Here is a 12,583-nt window from a genome sequence, read left to right as displayed (position 1 = left end):
AACAAAACAAAACCAAAGTACATCAGAAAATGAGTAAAGGAATAACCCTAAGAAACAGAGAAGATCCCCGAGAATAAACTAAACATAAATCTCTTCTTCTTTACACATATACAAAAGGGCCCAAAATGATATTAATAAAATTTAAAAAAATGGATGAAGATAAAAAGAAATATATTCTATGGTGGTACATGTAGTAATACTTGTAGAACAATAATATACAACGACTTTCGTTTGTTAGTTTAGGCAGCACACACCGTGACGGTCACCAGCGTGTAAAGGGAACATCCCCATCGTAAGCCTGAAATTCAATTTTGAAAATCAGTGACCCACTCGAGCGTATGCACGAGAGATGAGCGCTTCACATATTAAATTTTGTATGTAATTTGTCCTTGATGTTAGAGGTCAAGGTCAGAGGTCACCTACTCTGGTACATGACACTCCGCCCTGAGAGGAAATACCAACATACCAAATATTGGAGACCCGTGCAGGTCCGGGTGTCAGAAGAATAGGCCTACAGCAGTGCTAAGCTTGTCGTAAAAGGCGACTAAATAGTGCTCAGAACCTTAGCGGAGGGCTAGAGCGCTCTGCCCACAGAGCAACTTGGTTGTTTGCCTCAGGTTGTGGAATGGGGTACCCCTGGTGTGTTACATGCTGGGGTTGTCAGGCTATAATACGGAAAACCTGATCGCAAACCATAGTGGTGCACAGTGTTGGGAAAGATGCCACGTTTCATCGCACGTTAAAAAACCCTACTGTGGTATTCTTCCGGAGTAGGAATCATATGGCTCCGTCACAAGAAGCTAAATTGCCCGACCCTACCCACCTTTCCCTATTTCCAGTGGCAATCAAAATTTGTCGACCCCATTATCCTTGTGTCCCATCCCATTTTTCATTTCATCATTTCATGTTCATTTTATCATCCACTTCATTTTCATTGCCTGAATATAGCTGAAATATTGCTGCTCGGGCGTTAAACCCCAACAAACAAAAACCAAATATTAGAAGTCTAGGTCAAAAGACGAAACAGTTATTGTTCGTACAAATTTTGTATGAAAAGCGTTGAGAAGAAAAAGTCTTCATTGGGCCTCATTTCGGGTCCAGATGAACTAGATAAGAGAGGTACATGCTCTTATTTTTGATATGTTTCAGTGGAGGGGTCCTGCTCCACAACCATGCAAATATTTGGATTTTATCTTTCATGTCTTGGCAAAATGAGTCTGAACATAGCCTAATAATTCAAAATGTCCAAAATTAGGAAATTTGGTTGCTATAGTAAACATATTTAAACCAATCAGACTGTATTGTACTTGTCTTGTAATTTAAAAAAAGACATGTTTTATTAATACAATTATGAAGTTATGACAGATTTGCACCATTAGATATCAGAAATTACATTCAAATAGGGACATTTTTGTGATTTTTTGGCCTAAAATATGTGGTTGCTATGGAGTGGCCGTTGCTATGATAACGATGAAAATATTTTTTTAAAAATTTTTTTAATTGTTTTTTCCAACAGATTGAAAGTCAGTTTGGTTCAAATATCTGACATAAATAAATCACCCACTGGATGATTCTTAGGTAGACTGCTACTTTAGTCTGAGAATATTCGTAACTTACGTGGCCACTACAAATTCTAATTCAATTTTTTATTATTCCAATCACGGTTCCATTCAACATTAATATCCATCAGATGACATCGATCAAATCTATAATCGAATCTTTGAAATACAAATATGAATTTTCTCAGACTTAAGTAATTTCAAATTTTGTGGCGCTGTGGTCAGAGAAAATCTTGACATTCTACTGGGGTATCAGACCACATGACGTCACTGACTAGAGCCCACAAAAAACCATCATTCCTGATGTTGTTATATGGAACGCCTATACTATCTGATGAGATACACATTGGTTTACGTGTTGTCCATTTTATAATACTTGCTGTGGTTTTATAATTACATGTAGTCATTTTGTATTTACGTTATGTAGGAACATCTTTACATTATGTAGTTTTGTCTTTACGTTCTGCCATTTCGTCTTTACGTTCTGCAATTTTGTCTTTACGTTATGTTTTTTTATGATTACGTTATGTCAACATATATTTACGTTGTGTGGATTTATCTTTACGTGCAGTGGTTTTCTTATAACTTGAGGTCGTTTCATCTTTACGTTATGTCGATCCTTAAATACTTTATGTGCATTTTCTTTTCTTTACGTGCAGTGATTTCTTCTGAACGTGATGTGGACAAAAAATCCATGATGACGTGTGATCCCGGAACTTTTCAATGCGGTGTAAACTTCAAATAAGTCCGTAAAAGGCATAATAGACGTCACAACGCCGATTAGAAAAATGCTGAACGAAATGTACTTGGGTAGTCTATCCAGTCACCCTAGAGTGTTTATTCTATACTAAAAAATAGCTTATTTGTTATTTACGTTCAATATCATCACAACTGATACACCTGGGACTCTGTTGATGACTTGTGGCGATTTTCGTAGTCAGAATATATTTTTTTTAGTTCTAAAAACATGGGAATTTACACTCCCGCGAAAATTTGCATAAATTCGACTCTACAAGTTATTGCATGACTAAATTTATTTTCTACATTAATAAACCACCAAAACTAATTTTCCAAAAAATTTTTTTTAATATTACCCCTACCCCTAGAAAACTGGTCTCAGTATCAAACATAATTTTCATTCACAGCATACCGACACTGTGGAACAGTGTGAAATTAGTCGTACATGTAAGTTATGATGTTAATTTACTTTAAACTACTATGACATCATAACTTATGACTATTTTTTGGAAAAAGGACTGCAAGCATTGAACATGCAAGGACAAACTTCAATTTTTAAAAACTCGACGTTAAATAATGATAACACGAGGGCATTAATGGGGAACAATCTTACTAAGTGTTACCATAAACACACAGGCCTGACTTGATCATTTGATTTTCTTGGAGCTATGGGTTTTAAAAAGTTTGCTTCCAAATTTTTGCAAAATCTACGAAAGCCCACAGCTCATTTTGTAGACCAAAAAATTTTTTCGCGTAATTACTTCCGAGCAATAACGCGAAACTTTCGCAAAATAACACGACACTTACGCGTAATAACGAAACGTTTTGTCTATATATATAAAGGAAGAACAAAACTTTGATTTGTCTGCCTGTATTTCTACACTTGGACTTTCTGATTTTTCCCTATAATTTTCAATAATCCCTTTTTTGTGTTGAAGGTCGAAATTTGGAGATTTAAAACTGTTTTGTTCTTTATATAAAGTAGCTTGTGGCAAGCCAAAGTTGACGAAAATCAATATTTTGTAATATTAGAAAATGAATTTTTAATATTAGAAAAGATTTTTTAATATTAGAAATTCACTTTGTAATATTAAAAATTCATTTTTTAATATTACAAATTCCTGATTTAGTAATATTATAAAATATCACACATTTTGTAATATTACAAATTGAATTTGTAATATTAGAAAATGAATTTGTAATATTAAAAAGATTTTTTAATATTAGAAATTCACTTTGTAATATTAAAAATTCATTTTTTAATATTACAAATTCCTAATTTAGTAATATTATAAAATATCACACATTTTGTAATATTACAAATTGAATTTGTAATATTAGAAAATGAATTTGTAATATTAAAAAAAAACTCTGTGCAATATTGCAAATCAGTCACATTTTTTAATATTACAAAATGATTTTGTAATATTAAAAAAGTCGTCACTGAATATTACAAATTCATTTTCTAATATTAGAGTGACAATCATCTTTGGTGTAAAAGGTCATGATCCCTAAAATATTAAGACAACAGAAAAGTACTTCATTCCTTTTATTAATGCCGATAAGGGCTATCTGCCAAATATTTTTTAAAGCAGGGGCATACAAATTACCAAGCTGCACCCATGATTATATTGCGATCACCATGAAGCTTTGATATAAAATTGGCGCTGAATAGGTTCTTACTTGTCATCGATTCAAAATATTTTAGTTAGTTCAGTTTAAACAGTATTTTATTCAGTATAAAGCTGAAGTGGATTGGGCAGCAGGCTAAGCCTATAAAAGCCCTCTCCACGATACAAGGTACAAAATTACAATTATCAATACAACACAATATTTGATATATGAATTATCAATCAATAGACATATGGCAGCAGGCCATAGCCATGTTGGAAAATGGATTTTAGAGTAACATATGTAAACACAAGTAGTGCAATAGAATATAAATGATTTGAATTATTACTGATTATTTGTCACTATATGAAATGACCAATTGTCACTGCCTTTTATTACATAGAAACTGTAAATTTTTAATTTCTGATTAAAGTACCTAGGATAAGTACATAGGCCAACAACAGTTATCTTCATCAGTTTGTTAATAGTGTAAATATTGTGAGAGAGAGAACAAAACAAAAGACAGAAGAAAGGAATTTTCAAATGAAATGAAAAAGACCAAATACAAGAAAGGGATAAAATACAGATATTACTGACACTATTATCTTGTAAAATGTTATAAGTTTATGTTTTTTTTCGCCTGTTGCAAAGTTGTCTCAAGGCCAAATTCAGCATCTTGCTAAGAGATCTTGTTCTCCTTAAACCAGTTATAATGCGAGCAGCTTCAGTTTGAAAACTCTCTAATAAATTTGACTCCTGTTGAGTACAATTGTCCCAGACAGAATCTGCGTATTTGACAACTGGTCGTATAAATGCTAAATAAATAGTAATAAGGGATTTTCTATCAAGTGAGTGTTTCAGCTGTGGCAATAAACTAAGTCTAGAGCAGTACTTTTTATAAATAGTATTAATATGCAACTTCCAATTTGCATGGTTTTGGAAATTTAAGCCAAGATGACAATGATGGTCAACTTGCTCAATTTCTTCTCCACCTTGACCAAAGTAAATAACAGGGAAGTTTATATTTCTTCGTGAAAAAGTCAAGCTATCAGTTTTAGACGGGCTAAAATTCACAGCCCAGTTATTTGTCCATGTATTAATATGCCCAAGATCATTTGTAAAAGATTCAGTAACATAATTAACATAATTATCAATTATTGCAAATAGTGAGGTATCATCAGCGAAAAGTCGAATGTGATTGCTTACATAATCAACAATACTGTTTTATGTATATCAAGAATAAGAAGGGACCAAGTACTGAACCTTGTGGTACACCTGCTGAGATACCTTGTGTACTAGAGGCAAAACCATCAAGAACAACCTTTTGACATCTATCATGCAAATAGTCTGCAATCCACTGGACAAGATTATGATGAATATCGTAAGACTTAAGTTTATGTATTAAGCCTCTGTGTCAAACCTTATCAAAGGCTTTAGATATATCGCAGAAAATAAATCTGACATCTTTGCCCTGGTCAAGGTTGGAAATAATAATATAATAAATCTCAAAGAGCTGATTCACAGTACTATCACCAGGTTGAAACCCTGATTGATATTTAGTAAGCAAGTTATTAAACTTCATGTAGTTGAAAAGGTGCTTAAATAGTATCTTCTCCATAATCTTCGAAACAATACTAGTATGAGAAATGGGTCGGTAATTTAAAGTATCATGGGGACTACCTTTACCCTTATAAATAGGCGTAACATGAGAAATTTTCCAAGCGTGAGGTACCCGTTTCAAACGAAGAGAGCAGTTAAAAAGTTTTGTGAGGGGTTTAAATAACCCCAATTTCAATACTCGAGGTGAAATACCATCAGGACCCGCTGGTTTGTTTTGGTCCAAAATTTTTAATTGGTCAAGAACTTCATTTTCATTAATGACAAATTCCTCCATCATAACTGGAGGATCTGGTATATCATCACGTAACTCAGGTTCATTATCAATCTTTGATATATTACAAAAATGAGTAACCAGTACATCAGCCTTGTCAGTTGGATGAAGCTGTATTTTACCATTAGACTTTAAATGAGGGGTTGGTTGATGACTCTTTGACAATTTAGAGACTGATTTTAAAATTCGCCACCATTTTCCAGGTAGAAGTGACTTATCAGTAAGTTCACTAGTTAATTTTAATCTATATTTTTCCTTTTGATTCTCTAACCATGTCTGTTACTTCATTTCTCTATTCCCTATATTTTTGAAAATGAATAGGGTTTTCAGAGAATTTAGCTTTGCAGTAAATTCTATTCCTCTGTCTAATCTTCCTACGTATAGCATTGTTCATGAAAGGTTTACCGGAAGGTCTAACCGTGACCTCTTTGGTGGGAATAAATCTGTTCACATTGTGGGTATAAACATTGACAAAATTAGAATACATATCAAAATGCTTTCATTTTCAAGGAGAAGTTTATTCATGACCATCATGGCAGCGAGGGAACTCACAGCTGCGTACATTTCAACTAAACGATAGACATTTGAGAAAAAAAATAAAATTTTGGTCTCCATATAATGCGCGTTTTCATAATATATATATAATTTTTCGCGTTATTATGCGTAAGTTACGCATTATTTCCCGAAAGTTTCGCGTTATTTCGCGAAAGTTTTGCGTTATAACGCCAACAAATTTTTTTTAGTCTACGAAAATGAGCTCAATGGGCATTCGTAGAAATCAATAATTTGTATTCAGTGAATAAATGCGAAAATAAAAATGTTTGTTTAATTCTTAGCTTTAACTACCTTGGTTTAACAATATTTTATTTTCAAAAGTGCACAAATAATACAATTATACAATATAAATACTGAGATTCGGAAACAAGAAGAACTTATATAAATCGTCTCCCTTACTACCTTAAACAGTAGATGCAAATGTATTATTGAAGAAAAAATATATTTCTTTTCGTCTTCACTTGTCATGGAAAAAAGCGTTTTGCTAAATGCGAGTAAAACAAAATGTCTCGGAAAAAAAATGCACATCACCCAACAGCCCGCTTACTATCATTTTAGTGATAACTTAAAATATTTTCGTAACAACACCAATTCGATCGATCTAAAAATACACCGTATTTTTCCATTTCATTCGATTCTCTCTAGAGACTTCGTCAAATGCTGTTGGTAAATCTAAAAATAACTTTTACGTTTGGTTTGGGAGAAAATTCTAGTACTTGCCACAGCATTCTAGAACAAAATTATTGAATATATAAATACACCAATTAGTTGATCGTAGTCAAATTTACAAATTACAAGAGAGCAAAAACACAGGATTAGAGGAACCATTGCAGCCATGTTATCCGCTTAATAAGGTAAGTCCGGCTGTGTTTTAATTTATTTATATGTATTATTATTATTATATTATAAATTATTTATATTTATATTTATATTTTCAATTTGAGAAAAAAACCCCCCAAAAAACCGTAATTTTCCATCGTCATACAGACAGCAAATATCTGAAACAAATTCAACCTAATTTATTCTCTTAATTTTTGAAGGAAAGCGAAACGGGATACACAAAATTTATGATCTTAATTACTCATTTTATGATTGATCTCGATCTGTGATTTTAAGTTCATGAATATATTTACCTTTTCGTTATCGTTCACAGGTATCAAAAGTCACAGAATACCATAAGATAAAAGACATGCCAGGAAAAGCAATTGGTATAGACCTTGGGACAACATACTCCTGTGTAGGAGTGTTCCAACATGGCAAAGTGGACATTATTGCCAACGACCAGGGAAACAGGACAACGCCTAGTTATGTTGGATTTACAGATACAGAGAGATTTGTCGGTGATGCCGCTAAAAATCAAGTGGCTATGAACCCTCAAAATACCATATTTGATGCCAAGAGACTGATTGGGCGAAACTACAGCGACTCCACAGTACAATCAGACAAGAAACATTGGCCGTTCAAAGTTATCAATGATGGAGGTAAACCGAAATTACAAGCTGAATACAAAGGTGAAATAAAAACATTTACACCAGAAGAAATCAGTTCTATGGTTCTTGTCAAGATGAAGGAAACAGCTGAAGCCTACTTAGGACAGAAAGTAACCGATGCCGTTATTACTGTACCAGCATACTTCAATGATGCTCAGAGACTGGCAACAAAAGACGCTGGTAAAATAGCAGGACTTAAGGTTCTGAGAATAATCAACGAGCCAACAGCCGCCGCTCTGGCATATGGACTTGATAAAAACTTGAGTGGTGAAAGAAACGTTCTGATTTTCGATTTAGGTGGCGGAACTTTCGACGTCTCGATTCTTTCTATAGATGAGGGTTCATTGTTTGAGGTACGATCTACTGCAGGTGATACACATTTAGGAGGAGAGGACTTTGATAACAGAATGGTCAACCATTTCATCCAAGAGTTCAAACGAAAACATTGCAAAGACATTTCAAATAACAACCGTGCAATTCGTAGACTAAGGACGGCTTGTGAACGGGCAAAAAGAACATTGTCAAGTAGCACAGAAGCTAGCGTTGAAATTGACGCTTTGTTTGATGGTATTGACTTTTACACAAAAATTACAAGAGCAAGATTTGAGGAACTGTGCTCAGATATGTTCAGAGCCACACTTGAACCAGTTGAAAAAGCTCTAAGAGACGCTAAGTTAGACAAAGGCAAAATTCACGAGATTGTACTTGTAGGAGGATCAACAAGAATTCCGAAAATTCAGAAAATGCTGTCGGAATTTATGAACGGTAAAGAACTGAATAAGTCCGTGAATCCAGATGAAGCCGTGGCCTATGGTGCTGCAGTACAGGCAGCTATCTTGTCAGGCGATCGAAGTGAAGCTATCAAAGACGTCCTTTTAGTAGATGTTGCACCCCTGTCACTTGGTATTGAAACAGCTGGAGGGGTAATGACCAAATTAATAGAAAGAAACACAAAAATACCAACGAAAGCATCTCAGACTTTTACGACATATTCTGACAATCAGCCTGCTGTAAGCATTCAAGTTTTTGAAGGAGAAAGAGCCATGACTAAGGACAATAATCATCTAGGAAAATTCGATTTGACGGGTATTCCTCCCGCACCCCGTGGTGTACCTCAGATTGAAGTGGAATTTGATATTGATGCCAATGGTCTCCTTAATGTTTCAGCACATGACAAGAGTACGGGTAATTCAAAGAAAATCGCTATAACCAACGACAGAGGAAGACTCAGTAAAGAGGACATTGATAGAATGGTGTCTGAGGCCGAGAAATATAAGGAAGAAGATGAGAAACAGCGAGAGCGTGTAGCGGCAAGAAATCAACTTGAGAACTATGTCTTCAGTGTTAAACAAGCTGTCGGCGACTCTGGTGACAAACTGTCAACACAGGAAAAGGACGACGTATGTAAAGCATGTGATGAGTCTCTGAAATGGTTAGACAACAATTCTCTAGCTGAGAAAGATGAGTTTGAACAAAAAATGAAAGATCTCCAGAAAATATGTAGTCCTGTGATGACAAAACTTCACGGAGGACCGTCACGGGGAACGCATGGTCAGAACACAGCTGGAGGACCAACTGTGGAGGAAGTTGATTAAACGACTAGCATTACGAGTATTTAACAATTAAACTTAATCTGAAACTTTCAGTATTGTTTTACCGTTTGTATTATATATGATTGTTATGTTTTTATTTATGATGTAATGACAGTAGCCTGTAATAAACAAATCTTAAAGAAATTTTGTAGTACATGTATTTTCGAAGAGAGTGCATTTAGTAATTCAACAGTTTCAAAATCACCAAAGGACTAAATGAGTGAAAGATGTATACGCATATGAAGTTTCTGACAATCCGTTTTGAGATGGAAGAAGAAAAAAAGGACATAATCGGTTTATATTTGTGTGTCTCCCTCAAATGATTGAGAAATCGGGTGCACTTGTACAATGTACCATTTGAGATTTAATGCACAGAATGCTCATATTATTGTGATGATCTTTTGATGTAAACGTCCGATTCTCATACAAGTAAAAAGAACACGTAGAACACATGTACATGTATGGTATTTAAGAGGCATATTTTGATCTCGTATGAAGCTAGAATCGACAGCAGCAGCATAATGTGTTGTAGTAATATATAATTATGCAAATCATATACGAATGTACTTAGTACTGAAATTACGAGTGCAAGCAGTCGCTAACAATATTAGCAACTTAAAAAGAAAGAGAAAAAATGTTTCTTTTTAATACTTTGAATCGCGTATTTATTTATCAAAATTTCTTTTCTTACCTAAATTCATATTTTGTTGATAACCGTTGTTCATTACATTGTTTAATTCTTTTCTCCTGAAATTATCTTGCTAAAAAACGACCTTTTTCATAGTATATTGTGTAAGTCCTTAATTTATCGAGCATAGTACAAGTAAACCATGTCAGTATAACATGGAAGGGAGATGGCCTGAAAAAGCTGGAACAAGTTCGTTCAAAGTCAAATCCTAAAATTTCGTTAATTGTATTTTTCAAAATGTGTGTTATTTTTCAAACAAATATGTTTAAACTAATCTCGACACTCCAAAAAACAAGCAAAACAAATACAAAAACAAAACACCAACAAAGAAACAAAAAACAAAAACAAATACAAAAACAAAACACAAACAAACAAACAAACAAAACAACAACAACAACAAAAATCAACAAAGTAAAAAAAAAACAACAGCAACAAACAAAACTAACAAAGAAAATATTAACTTAGAATTCTATGAAGAACTAACGAGCTAGCTGAAGGCACATATCACCACCAGAATTATTTCACGTATATATAGATATCAAAAACTGATAAAGATGCATAGTGATGTTAACCTTTCTACCAGAATGAGATTGCACGGTAGACAAGCTGCCGTGCCTAGTTTCTATAGATTTTTAAATTTTATAATATAATATTTTTGTGTACACCTTCATAACCTCTGTGCATATTTCCGTTGTCGAAGTAAATCTCTTTTGCTATACTTGAAGCATTTTTGAATTTTTTTAAAGACGCATGTAAATTAATGTATATTGTTACAGTTTTCATTTATCTAAATAGAAGTAGACAATTACTCTTACGAAGTGATGGGTGTTACAAAACGATGCAGAACATAATAAACAATTGAATAAACGTCTAAGTGTGTTCAATCTCACCAAATGATGACAAAATATACATTGAATATTTCGGATAACCGATATCCTTCACCAGCTTAAAGTTCAAGATCAGTAAATGAATTCTAAATCTGATCGCAAAGAAAGATGGTACCTTAGGATGATTATGAGCTGAATAAGATACGAGGGTGTATTTATTAAGTGTCAGTTACTGTAAGAATCAGGCAGTAGGCGAAACATGGTATGAAAAAACCTACTACTCCAACGTTCCTCCATACCCCAACCTCTTACTTCAGAGCGCCACATTGAATAACGCTCGTTCCGCCGTTCTTTGAAATCGGCAGAATTATAGTTTGCCATTTAAAACGCTTTATATAGTTTCTCTACTATTACACCGGAGAAGGTGTTTAAACTAAAGAAAAAAACAATGACCTACCTGATGAGAAAATCCAGCAATCCTGGAAATTCTTTGTAAAAGCAGTTAAAATGAACTTCATCTTTGGTTTTTAGGTTTTTGAGTGTGTAATTCCGCTTGATAAAATTACGGATTTTAAAATTTGCGGAACGAACATATCAAACTAACCAACAAATTGCCTTTGCCAACTTTAAGTTCGTTTTATCAAAAATATATTTTATTCCGTAAAATTACAATCTGCACTGGAGAAGGTACTTGTATTTTGCATATCACGTTGCAAAAACTGCGTAATCATTTCCAGTGTAATAGCTTTTAAATGCTTTGGTATGCAGTATCTGGGTACAGGTCTTACATTTTTATCTTGACATGGTTGACACTGGCCCGTTGTATTTTGTTGTATCTCTGCTCTTACCAGGGCATCTGTTAGACTACAAGGTCTACGGAATGCCAGAAAGGGTGTCTGAGGAAAGACTTTGGAGAGCTTAGGATGTTGTTGAATGGCTTCTCAATTCAAATGAAGTAGCAGGGTTCCTATAAACTGGATGGTAAGTAAGCATAATTTTGTTCTTTTTCTTGGATTTGTACTCGAGGAGATCATTTCGGCTGATGTTGTTAGCGCGTTCAAATCCCTAATCTGTCTGCTGGTTTGTAGCACGCGATGTCAAATGACCACCGCGTTCATCTAGACATTTATTTGTGATATCGCCAGATGAGTAAACGCACCGAATTCGGAGAGCCTGGCTGTACGGTATGCTTACATATTTTGAGTAGACTTGCTACACAAGTATGTCCGTAATATATGCATTATTTTAGATAATTATACTTCTTAGAGATCTACATGGAGATTATAATTATTTTGAGTGCATGCACCATATCAATTTTTGTACGCACAATATAATATGTTTTTTTCTTTATACACGTGTATGTTCCTTCCAGAGCTCCGTATGGCGCCGTAGTGAACAGTTACTATGACATTTGTAAAAATGTCAAAAGGGGTATCCGTGTACCAAGTCAGTATTTGAGGCGGATGGGTTCACGTCATTATTGTATTCATATCAGGATCAGTACAGGGTTGGAGCCATTAAAGTCCTATTTCTTAATAAAAAAAACTGTGAGATCTCCCCTCGTAAATGTGGTACGTGATAAATCAAGGGTAATCTTAAAATCTCTTCTCTTTTAACTCAAGGTTTCTAGGT

General features: G+C 34.2%; 1 protein-coding gene across 1 annotated transcript; it reads left to right on the top strand.

Annotated features, from left to right (window-relative positions):
- The first annotated feature begins 7,071 nt into the window (after positions 1–7,071).
- LOC148604575 (heat shock protein 70 B2-like) lies at positions 7,072–9,580 on the top strand. The gene is made up of 2 exons (XM_088549620.1): positions 7,072–7,208; positions 7,508–9,580. Exon 2 carries the CDS (start codon positions 7,544–7,546, stop codon positions 9,437–9,439), a length of 1,896 nt encoding a protein of 631 aa, XP_088405746.1. The 5' UTR covers positions 7,072–7,208; positions 7,508–7,543; the 3' UTR covers positions 9,440–9,580.
- Positions 9,581–12,583: the final 3,003 nt, after the last annotated feature.

This window comes from Perna viridis, chromosome 10 (assembly GCF_037379345.1).
Source record: "Perna viridis isolate PV_CMFRI_1.1 ecotype Kerala chromosome 10, ASM3737934v1, whole genome shotgun sequence".
In the NCBI taxonomy this organism is placed as follows: Eukaryota; Metazoa; Mollusca; class Bivalvia; order Mytilida; family Mytilidae; genus Perna; species Perna viridis.
The sequence above is the reverse complement of the archived record's forward strand: the minus strand, read 5'-3'. Positions and strand labels throughout refer to the sequence as shown.

Coding starts and splice junctions, on each gene's coding strand:
- LOC148604575 (XM_088549620.1), top strand. CDS start 7,544: ATGCCAGGAAAAGCAATTGGTATAGACCTTGGGACAACATACTCCTGT.